This window comes from Oncorhynchus mykiss, chromosome 26 (assembly GCF_057628025.1).
Source record: "Oncorhynchus mykiss isolate SJ-2025 chromosome 26, ASM5762802v1, whole genome shotgun sequence".
NCBI classification, from domain to species: Eukaryota; Metazoa; Chordata; class Actinopteri; order Salmoniformes; family Salmonidae; genus Oncorhynchus; species Oncorhynchus mykiss.
In genome coordinates this window covers 28,281,719-28,296,508 of record NC_143047.1, presented here as the reverse complement: position 1 = coordinate 28,296,508, position 14,790 = coordinate 28,281,719, and the positions used below count along the sequence as shown (strand labels likewise).

Here is a 14,790-nt window from a genome sequence, read left to right as displayed (position 1 = left end):
ATTTATACGGAGACTTGATTACACACAGGTGGATTGTATTTATCATCATTAGTCATTTAGGTCAACAGTGGATTATTCAGAGATCCTCACTGAACTTCTGGAGAGAGTTTGCTGCACTGAAAGTAAAGGGGCTGAGTAATTTTGCACGCCCAATTTTTCAGTTTTTGATTTGTTAAAAAAGTTTGAAATATCCAATAAATGTCGTTCCACTTCATGATTGTGTCCCACTTGTTGTTGATTCTTCACAAAAAAATACAGTTTTATATCTTTATGTTTGAAGCCTGAAATGTGGCAAAAGGTCGCAAAGTTCAAGGGGGCCGAATACTTTCGCAAGGCACTGTAACTTGCTATATTGTATTTACTTCGCTACCATGGCCTTTTTCTGCCTTTACCTCCCTTATCTCACCTCATTTGCTCACATTGTACATAGACTTATTTTTCTACTGTATTATTGACTGTATGTTTGTTTTACTCCATGTGTTGTTGTATGTGTCAAACTGCTTTGCTTTATCTTGGCCAGGTCGCAATTGTAAATGAGAACTTGTTCTCAACTTGCCTACCTGGTTAAATAAAGGTTAAATTAAAAAAATAAAAACATCTTTGGCATTGTGTTATGTGACAAAACCGCACATTTGAAAGTGGCCTTTTATTGTCCCCAGCACAAGGTGCACCTGTGTAATGATCATGCTGATTATCTTGGCAAATGAGAAATGCTCACTAACAGGGATGTAAACAAATTTGTGCACAACATTTGAGAGAAATTAGCTTTTTGTGTGTATGGAAAATGTCAGGGATTTTTAATTTCAGTTCAAGAAACATGGGACCAAAACTTTGCATGTTGCGTTTATATTTTTGTTCAGTGTAGATGATGACTCAATTATGCCTGGCTTCTCCTTGCTGTGCTATCTTGGCATAAGTAAATAGAGCCATTCTAATCCCACTAATATGGATGGCAGAGTGCTAACTAGGCTAACACCGCTAACTAGGCTAACACCGCTAACTAAGCTAACACTGCCAACTAGGCTAACACCGCTAACTAAGTTAACGCCGCTAAGGAAGTGAGACAGAAATAAGCACAAATGCTACAAACCAACTCAGGGGAACTGGGCTCAAAAAAAAGCTGTGAATCTGAATGAGAGACGAGAGGGAAGTAGAGGGGTCTCTCTGGCCAGACAGGCAGAGCCAAGAGGAAAAGCTTGTCAAGCTGAAGACTAAGAGTGGTGACCAGAGTGATGGAAATGGTAATGTTTTGGAGCAGCAGGCCTCTGGAGCTGAGGGGTCTAGGGCTGGACATGTCCACTGAAGACCCAGCCGGGGAGTTGAGGAAAAAGTGGGTCAGAGGACTTCAGAGCCACTAGTGAAGATCAAGGCTGGAGAGAGAGAGAGAGAGATAGAGAGAGAGAGAGAGAGGGGCCCTGTAGGCCTGGCTCTGGCTGGTGACCAGAGCCAGGCCACAGCAGTGTCCCACAAACATCATATATGCTACTGTATATGCCCCCCCCCCCCCCCCCCCCCCCACACACACACACACACACACACACACCCCTTGCCCTCTAGAACTCATTAAAGCCAATAAGCTCTTGCGATCAACAGCAACAATGCTTAACTTAGACTCCCACAAACAGTGCTACCACATTCATCCTAATACTTACTGAACTGATTGCTTGTGAAACTGTTAGAAGCCATACAGACCCACACACAGACGATGTGAAGTCTAGGGGATGGTTTGTTTAACTTTGAAAAGAGGCTTTGGAATTCAGCAACCCATCTGACCTGGTTGGGCCTTGCAAGGCTGGCAACACTGCTGGGGGTGGAAGAGAGACGTGTGTGTGTGTGTGTGTGTGTGCGTACGTACAGGGGGCCTATCTGCTAATGAGCTGGTAGACAGGGCTTATGGTTTTGACTGGCCCCTTCATTCCATTAGGAGAGAAACAGGACCTGTATTATGATGTGCTGATCATGTGGAGGCTCTCCTGTTTCTCTACCTGCCTCAGTAGTCTAATGCTTCTGGGCCTAGCATGGGAGCATGGAGGGGCTGCTCTGAGGAGCTATTGTCACAGACTATAACCCATTCATCAGTCAAGTCAGGAGAGGAGAGGAGAGGGGGAATGAGAGAGTGAATAGATAAGGCAGACAATGAAGAACAAACAAAAGTCAGTGAAGATGTTGAAATATCTTCTCCATGAGGAATTAGGATTGATGGAGATGAAAACAAAGCATGATCTGTTTTGTACATGAACATACTGGTGAAGAGAGATCATTTATTGAATTGGAATTGAAAAAATGTACCACTGCAATTTTTAAAGCTATGATATTGGTACAAATAAAGCATAATATTTTACAGTATGTCATCAATTAGTGAGAATAGGTCAATAAGTCAATGTTGTGTCGTTGTGTTGACCGGTGCTGGTCTCTGTCATTGATAAATGATACTGGGCCAGTCCACTGCTGACAGAGACCTCTGAGTAGTGATACCATCTACCCCTGACTGCTCCCACTATTACTACTGCCTAGGGCCCCCAACCAGCATACAGACGCATGTGCACGCACACACAAACACTCACTTCCAAACCACCCTTTCACCCAATCCCTGGCCACACACACACACACACACACACACACACACACACACACACACACACACACACACACACACACACACACACACAGTACATGTGAAAGGAATATGACCCCAAACCGATACTTTCCACAACACACACCTGGTTATTTTGTCCTCCGTGCCACCTGTTGTTGGTTTAATTGAGGCTGGGTTGGTCTGTTGCCTGCTGACCTGGCCAGAACAATGCATACCTGTGCCTCCCCTCTAGCACAATGTAATTGTCTCTTCAAGTGGGGCCTTTTCCCAGCAGCCCCGGGGCCCGGCCAGGCAGGGGGACAGTATATACCCAGCTAGGCCCATCCATCACTCAGTCACTACAGGAAGTAGTTAACATGGCCGACCTATGGGGCTGTTGGACAGGGGAAAACACACAGAACAATGGCCATACTTCATCTTCATCTAACCCCATGTACATCAATCAATCAGTCTGCTGTGTTTGCTCAACTAATTCAGCCGGTTCAGTCTTGGATCAGGAGGGAGGGAGGGGGTGTGAGAGAGAGAGATGGAGACAGAGAGAGGATGATTATGTTAGTGTTTTGTTCTTCTATATAGAGTCATTGTTAGATCCCACTGAAGTGGTGGGTATCACTATACATGGGTGGTAACCTCAATACTATACTACATGGAGCTAGCTGTATCTAGGCCAGGGTTAAGGGTTGAGAGTGTGCATTAGGTAGTTGGGTAGTGCTGGGTATAGCAGTGAGGCAGATCTCCATGGTTGTAACTTAGCTACAGTAGACTCTTTCCTCAGCTTGGCTGGGCTTGTGGCTTCAACTGACTGTGTCAACCCAGCAGGCCCTTCCTGGCGGGAGAGGCCTATAAACCTGCATAGGGGTGTATTATTATTTTATGAGTAATTATTCAGTTAAAAAGTCATTTCTACACACCGGTAGTGTGAAACAGCAGCCCTTACATTTAGCTATAGAGACACCTCGTTCCAATTATAACTACCCTTCCAAATATGAACTTTTATTGACTGTGTTCATGACTAAATGAAATAAATACACAGAAGAAATACTCTTCTCGTTTAATGTCTAATATACAGTCACGTACAGTACATCATAGTAGAGAGAGCAAGCTAGAGTATGACAGACAGAATGGCCCGTCTATCTGCTTTACAGAGACATGGCTAGGGCTGGGACGGCCTGGCAGAGTAAGTCGATGGACAGAGTGGCCTGAAACCCAGGGGTTAGTTGTGCTGCAGACACACTTGGGCTCATTTGTTTGCCAGTGAAATAGGCCAGTAAATAAGAGGACTTTGTACAGATGGCTGCCAGGGCATCCCATCTATCTGGCAGGGAGAGAGAGAGGCCAGGTGGTGACAGGGCATCCCATCTATCTGGCAGGGAGAGAGAGAGGCCAGGTGGTGACAGGGCATCCCATCTATCTGGCAGGGAGAGAGAGAGGCCAGGTGGTGACAGGGCATCCCATCTATCTGGCAGGGAGAGAGAGAGGCCAGGTGGTGACAGGGCATGCAGGCCAGAGAACTGTAACTCACACTCACCTGGCAAATGAGTCTCAAGTCACTGCTCACACACACTCTAGGAAAAGGGAAAACACACTTAGATAGCCTTCTCACACAGCCTGGTAAATGAAATGTGTACTTGTGTAAATGTGCATGCACCCACAAAAGCACAGGCACACACACAAATACACACACGGACACACACACGCACAGACACACAGCGAGGCCAAAGTGGGATACAGTGTGATGATGAACATGATGCAGGAGGCTTGGACACAACAGAGAGCACCACACAGAGAGGGTCATAAAACACTGTCTTGGTTTATTTACTGCCTTCCTAAAGCTTCAGACAGACAAGCTGAGCTGTGAAACAGAGAGCACATAGTTGTTCAACTCAACAATACAGCCAGTCTACAATCTCAACCTCAGTCAACATACAAAAAGATTAAGCAAGAGAACAACATTTTGGCAACTGTTAACATTTGAAATTGGAAAAACTTCCAGAAGTAAAAAAAACAAACATTTTTAACACTATATATCAGTTCTACTTCCTGTTGATATAGATAGATGTATTAAGAAATTGGTAACACTTCATTTGAACTAAACACCATGATCTCTACATAACCTTCATAAAAATGTCCTGACCATGTTATAAAGCTTCATACCACGAGTCATAACTTGTCAACACATGCCATAAAGCTTCAGTTATCACAATGACACAAGCTATGAAGTGTTATGACATGTTTACAACATTGTTGTAAAGGCATTATGGTGGCCAGGTCAAAGAAAGCAGCTGCCCAACTGGTAGCCGGCGTTGGTTTTATTTCGCACCCAGGTTTTCTAAGCAAAAAATAAATAAAATAAGAATAACTTTTCTATAATTCCCAAGTATTCCCACGCATAATAGAGAGACAATTAATTGTGTACAAATGTAAGCAAGGTTTGAAATGATTACGTTTTAGTCAAATATTATATCTGTTTGGGCTTCTTGGGGTAAATTTGCAGTCTACAAATCATTTGTAATTCGTCCCGTGGCTGAATCTAGTTGATGATCCCTGAAATAAAGTGTTACCAATAAATAAAAAAGAAGATTGCTCTGCTTGGCTTTGAAAACCATCACATTTCCACCCATAGCTTCTCTTTCCTGGTTGGTTTTGTCAGAAGCCGTGGATCTGAGTTTCTGGCCTGCAGCGATACAGGGAAAGTGGTGTTCTACACGTTTTAAGACTAATTAAAAGCCATTGAACAGCTGCAATTATGAAGACAGAGTGGCAGTTAGGATGGGGATCCTTCTATCAGCCACACATTATAGTAGCTGTCTGCCTGGGCTGCCTTTCAGCCCTACAGTAGCTGTCTGTCTGGGCTGCCTTTCAGCCCTACACAAACTGCCTGCCTGGGCTGCCTTTCAGCCCTACAGTAGCTGTCTGCCTGGGCTGCCTTTCAGCCCTACAGTAGCTGTCTGCCTGGGCTGCCTTTCAGCCCTACACAAACTGTCTGCCTGGGCTGCCTTTCAGCCCTACAGTAGCTGTCTGCCTGGGCTGCCTTTCAGCCCTACATAAACTGTCTGTCTGGGCTGCCTTTCAGCCCTACAGTAGCTGTCTGCCTGTGCTGCCTTTCAGCCCTACATAAACTGTCTGTCTGGGCTGCCTTTCAGTCCTACAGTAGGTGTCTGTCTGGGCTGCCTTTCAGCCCTACAGTAGCTGTCTGCCTGGGCTGCCTTTCAGCCCTACAGTAGCTGTCTGTCTGGGCTGCCTTTCAGTCCTACAGTAGCTGTCTGCCTGGGCTGCCTTTCAGCCCTACAGTAGCTGTCTGCCTGGGCTGGATTTCAGCCCTACAGAGCAGACTAGAGACCTGCCTACTAGACTCTCATGTCCTTTCCTCTCTAACACAAACATCTCCCAGCCGTGCTACAGGCCCTATCCCTATCATACTGCTTCACACATATACAATATCACATACTGTAAATACTGCAGTGGCACACATTCAACCACACACATTCAACCACACACACACACACACACACACACACACACACATCTTAGTAACACAAAGTCATGGGAGATTCTGAACAAGAAAGTTGTGAAATACAGGAAGTGAATGGACATTAGTATACAACAGTATAATTAGAACAAGATTGAGTTAGAAACAGAAAGTATAAATGTACTACAGATATAGGATTTTAATTTGATCACCCTGTTGTTGCAGGAAATTTCAACCCCTGCAAAAATGTCCATTAAGTATAATCTGTTGTAATTTCCTGTTGCTGCTGTGAGAAACTGGTCAAATGAAGATCCTTCATCTGTATGACTATTTGTCATATCCATACACAAAGCTGGTTAAATGTAGAAAAGAAACAGAACATTGATTGAAATAATACATTCCTATACATTCAGTTTTAATTCTGCAGGTTATCCACGTTACCATTGTGAGACTAGTTCCAATACCAGCTATAGCATGTTAGCAAAGCACTACTCAGGGTTCCATCCTCATGTTGCAGCCATGTTGAGTCAATCCAAGCAAAGATAGATGAGACTGGTTTGGGCGGGGTGGGGCGAGGTACAGGGTTGGGTGGAGTTCAGGGTGGTCTGGGGAAGTGTACCCCCATTGGAGGACGTTGACACCATCAGGAGTTGGTAGGTCCTGTTCTCCTCCTCTGTCGTCTGTCCTCACGATAGAGGCTGTTCAGATGACGGGGTGACTCTCTCGCTCTCTTTCTCCTTCTCTTTTCTTTGTGTCCCATCCGTCACATCCTGACAGGAGGAAAGAAAACACAAGCCCAGTCATTCCTCCATCCATCTATTCACAGCCCATCCAGTCACTCACTCCGTCTGTATGACAACAAGTCATTGAGATGTCAGAGTGCAGGCAGGGCCGGGACCCGGCCACACACTGTAATTAACACACAGACTGAAGGAGCCAAAGTCTGCATTCCAAATGGCACCCTATTACCCTTATAGTGGGCTACTCTGGACCAGGGCCCATAGGTATCGGGTTAAATGGAGCGCGCTACATGGGGAATAGGGTGCCATTTGGGAAACATCTAATGAGCCAATCAGAGAGCCATGGTGGCTATGAAAAGGCCAGCGTACTGCAGAGTAATGTCTGCTGAGTTTAAATGCCAACAGGATGGGATAATTCAACTGTATTTCTGACTAAGGAAGAGAACTGCTGACCAGAGAGGCAGCAGTCACAGAAAAGAGGGTGGTGGCCACACCACGTAGGTCTATGAAGGAGATGGTTAAGTATTGTTGTATGGTGACAGGACAATCAAGGAGCTACAGGGATGTATGCAGACTCATATAAGTGAGTTATTTAAGTGTGTGTGTGTGTGTGTGTGTGTGTGTGTGTGTCTGTGTGTGTGTGTGTGTCTGTGTGTGTCCGCTTATGTGTGTCTGCGACTGACCTCCAGAGGAGTGACTCCACCCTGTTGATGATGTCGGCCAGGTCAAAGGGCAGAGGCATGCTGGGGTCGTCGTCAGCCCAAAATGGCCGGTCCACGGGGGCCTCTTCTGGGGGCAGGGTCTGGGCCAGGCTGGAATGGCACCTGGAGGGACAGACAAGGACAGGAAATAACAGGACAGGTCAGACACTCCTCTGGACATAAATCACCTCCTATACAGACGCCACCATCATTACACATTGTTACACAGAAGCAATGTAAATCAACAGTGGTGGTTCACGGTATAACAAAGAAAATGAGATCTGTATCTGACTGATAGTGAGTTTGAGCAGATCACACAATAACGGGAGGTAATTGTTGGGTGAGTGTGGAGTGTGTTTTCTGTAAACACACAGGGAGGACCAATGTGTGTTTGACCAGGAGGCAGTGGGCTTGTGTTTCCTCTCCTGTTCTCTTTATGACTTCCAATAGACTGGTCCCTATTAGACCCTGCAGGGTGTAGGGCTGTGTGTGTGTGTGTGTGACCTGATGAGTCAGGAATGTTTTGTAAGTAGCCCTACATGGGTGTGTGATCAGTGTGTGTTGTGGTTTAAACCGTCAATATGATGACAAAGCAACAGTATCCTCAGTGATTAATGCTCCAGTCATTTCCACACAGCCAGATGGTTTCTCTGGAAAGCCCTCTCCTTTCATCCAGTCAGAACAAGAGAGACAGATAGAGAAACAGCCCTCTGATGTTATTACATGGTGTTTCTACAGTACTCTACATTTTATGATTCATGGATTATGACTTTTACTGTTTCCACCACCTAGTCTGTTGGATCAAAATGTACACCAAAGCATCACGGTATGAGACGTCTCAGTAGGAATCAGTATTGTATTTACACAGGTGACTTGGTGGCAGTCTGGACTGTCAATGTAAATCTGTCTTCCATAGCGACAGATGAGGCTGACCCCTGACCTGGAAGTGAAGGAGGGGATGGGTGGGAGGGGCCGGTGGTGAGGGGTTGTGGTCACAGTTACTCCTTACTTCACAATCTCCTCCTCCTCCTGCTTCTGAAATAGAAGCTGGTTGGTGTCTGACTCCCTGACACCCTACCCCAGGCATCCTGCTTCCCCCTGCCTCCCCACCCCCCTACAGTCTCTAGGGTCCCTAACAGGGAGGTGTGTGTTATGGATGTGACGGGGAGGTCGTTAATGTGGCCAGGGAACAGGCAGTCCAGGCCATCCCTGCCTCAATTGGCCGTTCTATATTTCAACCGAGGGCCACTTAATGCTGGAGTAGTTGTTCAGCTAAGTGGTACCATTCAGCTGTGGTCTAACCCTCTGATAGGTAGTGCATTACACCAAGAGGACGGTATTAACATACACCATCCACATATATCTTCCAGGCCTCAGATCAGGGGCCTGATAATAGAATGTGTTAACATGGTCTAAGTACCATTATGTAGCAGATGACTTGATAAATAATAGGATCAGCTGACCTTGGGGCTGCGCGACAAGACATGGGTCTAAATGTTCTCATGATTTATTTAGGCAGAATTACAGGAAGCGCCACTTCAGAGAGAGGACGACGGACACGCCAGGCATAAATATAGAACTGGATGAAAAGAGACACACAGAGAATAGAGGTACGCCTCACACGCACACGTTCTGCTGACATCAGCGGACAGATACCAAAGGCCATGGGAACACAGTGCCGTTTGAGTTTGAGAGTGAATTAACTATTCATGTTAGACTGGTACAATAGAAAACACTGGCCTCTTTTCGGCAGTCCTGAACAAGGAAATGAAGATAGGCCATGTAAATATGTGGTGAAGTTCATTATGTGGTAATACTGTACTCATCTGACAGAGAATCTAACCGTATTAAACTGGAACGGAGAGGTCTGTTTAACCAGAGATGCAGTAGTTATGAGGATGAGAGTTGTGTCAAATATAATAGAGGCAAGGACATTCAACCCACTACCTCCAATAGCTGCAAATACCACACCTTCACTTAACCGCTAAAATGGAATGAAAAAATTCAATATCTAGTCTGGTACCTTAAACTCTCATAGAAATGCATTGTGAGCCACAGCACTATACACATTCTCACAAATCACCACTTTCCCCTGGGAAAACAGCACCTTAAAGGTAAGGTCAAAGACAAAGAGGAGGGAGAGCGGGATGGAGAAAGAGAGGCAGAGCTAGAGGACTAGGAGTGTGTTTGTGAGTCTACAGTGTTCCAACGGATTAACCCTAGACAGATATGGGCTAACTATCCCATCTGGTGCTCTCTCGCCCACTCGCTCAGGAGAGATTGGCAATACAATCACTCATTTCAATTTGCCCTGAAACCCTATAGCCCGGCAGGCCTGCTCAAATAGTATGCTAATGTGAAAGGAATCTGAGCTTCTATCGCCTTTTATTCCACAGAGGCCTTCCATAGTGCAGCCACACACTGCACTTGAACTGTTCTGTCTGCCTGCCTCCTAAAAGGCACCCTATTCCCCATATAGTGCACTACTTTTGATCAGAGTCCTTTAGCCCTGGTTCAAAGTAGTGCACTAAATAGTGAATAGGATGCCATTTGGGCCGCAGAGTCTGTGGCAAGGAGGGGGCTATAGGGCTCTAGCTGGCGGAGAAGCTCACCATAGGACCCAGGCTCCGGCCCCACACTGCTCTGCTCAAACTAACCACTTTAGCTAAAGTGAGTGTTAATTATGGACAGGCAAAGCAGTCAATAAAAGGTTAATGTAAAAGTCAAAGGATAAATTCCTTTAAGCATTGCATCATTCCACCATCTCCGCGACCGACACGGTGCTCGCAGGTCTCTTCTAATCAATACGTTTTACTGTAATGCGCTCCCCATCGATTTCCCCCTGGCTCAGCCCTCCCTCCTCAGCCCACTCACTACCCTGCCTGGTAAAGAAAGGAGAGAGAGGCGAGAGAAAGAGAGGGAGAGAAAGAGAGGGAGAGAAAGAGAGGGAGAGAAAGAGAGGCGAGAGAAAGAGAGGGAGAGAGAGAGGCGAGAGAAAGAGGGAGAGAAAGAGAGGGGGAAGAAAAATAAATCCATTGCTGCAAGTAAATAAAATGATTAACCTCTGCTTCACTTTGTTTTCTCTCACTCTCTCTTTCTCTCTCTTTCTCTCTTTCTCCCTCTCTCTCTCTCTTTCTCTCTCTCTCTATTTGTTAGGAGTGCCTGGCTGGTCCAGAGATCAACATGATCAGCATCAGGAACCCTGCATCTCTCTCTCTCTCTATTTGTTGGGAGTGCCTGGCTGGTCCAGAGATCAACATGATCAGCATCAGGAACCCTCCATCTCTCTCTCTCTCTATTTGTTGGGAGTGCCTGGCTGGTCCAGAGATCAACATGATCAGTATCAGGAACCCTCCATCTCCCCACTAGCCATGTAATTGTGCTGAGTCCAATCCTGCCACCAGGGCCATACATTAAAAGCCTCTCTGCTCTTAACAGGATGGAGAGCCGCCTAATAGACAACGTCAGTGCTTCCGACTCATGCAATAACACTGATAAATGCCACGATTGTGTCAGGCCAAGTGGAAAAAAAGCAGGCTAACATAGATAGCAGACAACACTTATTGTGTTATTGCTACAGGAGATCATTTGTAACCACACATGGGAGTAAATGGAGACTGTTTGATAAAGACATTATGTATGGAATAGGTAGGGTGGGGTTGCTGCCTGATGGAAATTCCTTTTAAGGAGATGGGTTGTGATATGTCTCTTTGTGTGTGTGTGTGTGTGTGTGTGTGTGTGTGTGTGTGTGTGTGTGTGTGTGTGTGTGTGTGAGAGAGCCTCAGTTCACCTGGTTCCTCATTTTCTCCCCTACACCCACAGTTCAGTCCTTTACAACTCTGCAGGTGTGAGGTTTTACGGCCTTGCCAGCGAAGCCACAAACCAGAGAATGCAATCAAACAAGTCATGCAGAAACAGGCATGTGTCTCATAAATTCAGACTAGCCGCCGACGGTGATGTACGCAATCATGTTGCCCAGGATGACAGCGGTTCAGCGGCCATGTCTCGCCTGTACCTGCACACATCTCTGTCTTGTGTAAGAGTCAGTGGAACTGTGTGGAGTCATGTACTATACTGTAAGGTTCAGGGGTAACTGTGTGGAGTCATGTACTACACTGTAAGGTTCAGGGGTAACTGTGTGGAGTCATGTACTATACTGTAATACTGTACTATACTGTAAGGTTCAGTGGTAACTATGTGGAGTCATGTACTATACTGTAATACTGTACTATACTGTAAGGTTCAGTGGTAACTGTGTGGAGTCATGTACTATACTGTAATACTGTACTATACTGTAAGGTTCAGGGGTAACTGTGTGGAGTCATGTACTATACTGTAAGGTTCAGTGGTAACTGTGCGGAGTCATGTACTATACTGTAATACTGTACTATACTGTAAGGTTCAGGGGTAACTGTGTGGAGTCATGTACTATACTATAAGGTTCAGGGGTAACTGTGTAGAGTCATGTACTATACTGTAATACTGTACTATACTGTAAGGTTCAGTGGTAACTGTGTGGAGTCATGTACTATACTGTAATACTGTACTATACTGTAAGGTTCAGGGGTAACTGTGTGGAGTCATGTACTATACTATAAGGTTCAGGGGTAACTGTGTGGAGTCATGTACTATACTGTAAGGTTCAGTGGTAACTGTGTGGAGTCATGTACTATACTGTAATACTGTACTATACTGTAAGGTTCAGGGGTAACTATGTGGAGTCATGTACTATACTGTAAGGTTCAGTGAGGCTGCGTGGTATGTAGCCTGTGCTCTTTAATTTGCCCACAGGCTTCCTGGGGTCAAGCCCCACAGTGGTAGGTACAGCAGAGCGTGGGTAGGGCAACATCCCAACAGCTTCCTCAGGATCAATCCACTGACCACTATTGTCTGCAGACAGACTGTGCTGACTGTGCTCTTCGTGAGTGTATGAGGTGGGTGACTGTGGAGGAGAGGAATAGGGGGAGCGGGTGGGGCATCAAATGCGTGACATATGTTCCTTTCATTTTGACTCCTATTAAAGAGCCCCTGCTAATAAAACTAACATCTGATCCCTATAATTAATGGCTGTGGAAAACACGCAAATGCCTTTTGGTCGGGAGCAGGGGCTGAGGCTGCTCTCTTTCCCCCCCCCCCCCCCCCCCCCCCCAGGGTGGTGCTGCTTGTAACAATGAGGGAGCTACCTTTGGGTGGGACGCCCCGCCACCCCACCACAGCCAGACTCAGACCCTGTGAGGTCCCCTTCCATCCAGCTGCAGTCTGATGTGCGTCTTCTCATTAAACCACATGAAACAAATAGGATTATTTGACTTTATTAGAGCCTGCAGGACTCCTACATGACAGCAGTGGGAACACAGGACCTGTAGGTCTGGGCTGCGGCACGTACGATCACACCATGTGCACTTCTGCTCTCCGCAATACTCTGTGCTGCATGATTCAATAACTAGGTGAATGAGGCATTGATAAAAAGCAGGGCTCATCAGAGCAGAGCACACCAAGTCTCACACCGAGGTTGTTTGATGTGGGCTGGCTAGGTGGGTTGTTGAGTGTCTGGAGCCTCCACCAACCAGACCCAAAACACACAAGCAGCAAGGTAGTCGCTAAATATCCTTTATAATTGTGGCCATAAAACACAATTGCAGTCTGGACTTGCTAAGGAGGAGCCAGGCAAACTGCTGCTGTTGCTCCCAAACCAGGTGGACGTCCATTAGTCGTTTAACGGGGTGACAAATTACCCAACACCACAGCCCTACTCTGCTACAACTCTCCTCTCTTACCTTGGGCTATGGGATGGAATGCAGCCTAATGCCAACATTTACAAGCAGACAACGTTCGTTCAAATGCAATCAGGCTGTAAAGACAAACATATAGAGGTTCTGTCCACTGCTTCTGGCCGTGTGTTCTTCCCACAGGGGCGGGTCATGGGTCATCCCCTAAGGCTGTGTGTGGGTGTGTATTCCAAGAGGGATGAAGAGGGCCTCCAAGCCACCTGTGAGAGCTCCATAGCTTCGACTAATGCAGCTGGTTCAGGTCGGAGACCTCAAACTGTAAACAAACTTTTACTCCGGCCATTTCAAGCCATAACGTCGACAGCCATGAAGACACCGTGGCTAAAACTCAACAGGGTCCAATGCCTCAACATACCCCCCATAATGCAACATTCTTCCATATATGTGGCCAAATACCAGAGTGAAGCATTTTGATATAGTGAGGGAAAACTAATTTGAGTTGGTTTAAAGAGAAATGTGAGTTTTTCACAGTGACTGTGTTTATTTACACAGCCCAGGAGAGAAAACTGAGCAATAAGAGTCTTGATGCAGAGGGTAAAGAGGTTACGAGCCTGTCAGTGTTTGCAGTTTTTCACAGCCCAGCGGTTGAAGGCCATAAATCTGCTCTGGGATCAGGAAGAGGGTTACTGTGGGGCTGGGAGCCGTAACTCTTTATTTGTGGTGGAACGGCGCACTGTTGCTGTGAAAACTTGTTGTTCCGTGAACGTTCCTGTAAAACGATCATTCCACCACCACCACCACCTCTCTTCCACCCTCCACCCCCCTCAACTTCACCCCTGGCTCCCCACCCTGCTAGCGCCTTCTGGGCATCATGTAGAGAGAGAGAGAGAGAGCAATAAGAGAAGATGATGGATGAGGCCTGCCTCGACAGCTATACAGTCTCTCCCCCGACTGACACCTGACCCTGGTCACATGATAAGGTCACCGGAGACTCGCACAATTCCCACCTGTCTGCAGGTGACAATGGCAGGGTCAACCTGGGTTGGCTAATTATAGGTATTGTGCCTCAGATTGCCTGTTACAAGCCATTCTGCTAGCTACGGGGGATGTAGTGTTAAATATCTGAGGCCTTTATGGTGTTAAACTGTGTGACAGAAGCTTTAAACTGTTGTACAATAGATATTAGGTTTCAGATAGGTGGAGTACATTAATCTGGTTTGAAAAGAGAGAGAAAAGAGATTAGAGGAAGAGACACCACAAATCAACATGTCACATCTTCTTGTACTGCTACAGTTAAAGGTTCGCATTGAGACATCACTTCCTGTGTGACCTCACTGAATGATGTCAGTGAGGCTCCTCCCTCATCAGCACATCTTCATATGTAGCTTTTAGAAGGAGATGTAAAGTTAAAGTGCGGAACCAGAGAGATTAGGGGAACACCCTCAAACAATGTGAAACCACAGAGCCATTTAAAGACCCAGACAAAGTCAAACGTGTCATTAACATAATGCTGGGGTAATCTAGCAGTGATGAGTTCATTGTGGAGGTGTATTGG

General features: G+C 46.1%; 1 protein-coding gene across 2 annotated transcripts in view; it reads right to left on the bottom strand.

The window, feature by feature from the left end:
- Positions 1–4,386: 4,386 nt before the first annotated feature.
- LOC110506743 (alpha-ketoglutarate-dependent dioxygenase FTO) overlaps positions 4,387–14,790 on the bottom strand; it is a 195,908-nt gene continuing 185,504 nt past the window's right edge. For both annotated transcript variants that reach the window (XM_036964462.2, XM_036964463.2), the window contains exons 9-10: positions 7,489–7,629; positions 4,387–6,835 (exon numbers count right to left, since the gene is read on the bottom strand). In XM_036964462.2, coding sequence (XP_036820357.2) covers positions 6,829–6,835; positions 7,489–7,629 — 148 coding nt within the window. In that variant the 3' untranslated portion in view covers positions 4,387–6,828. The remainder of the gene's footprint in view (positions 6,836–7,488; positions 7,630–14,790) is intronic.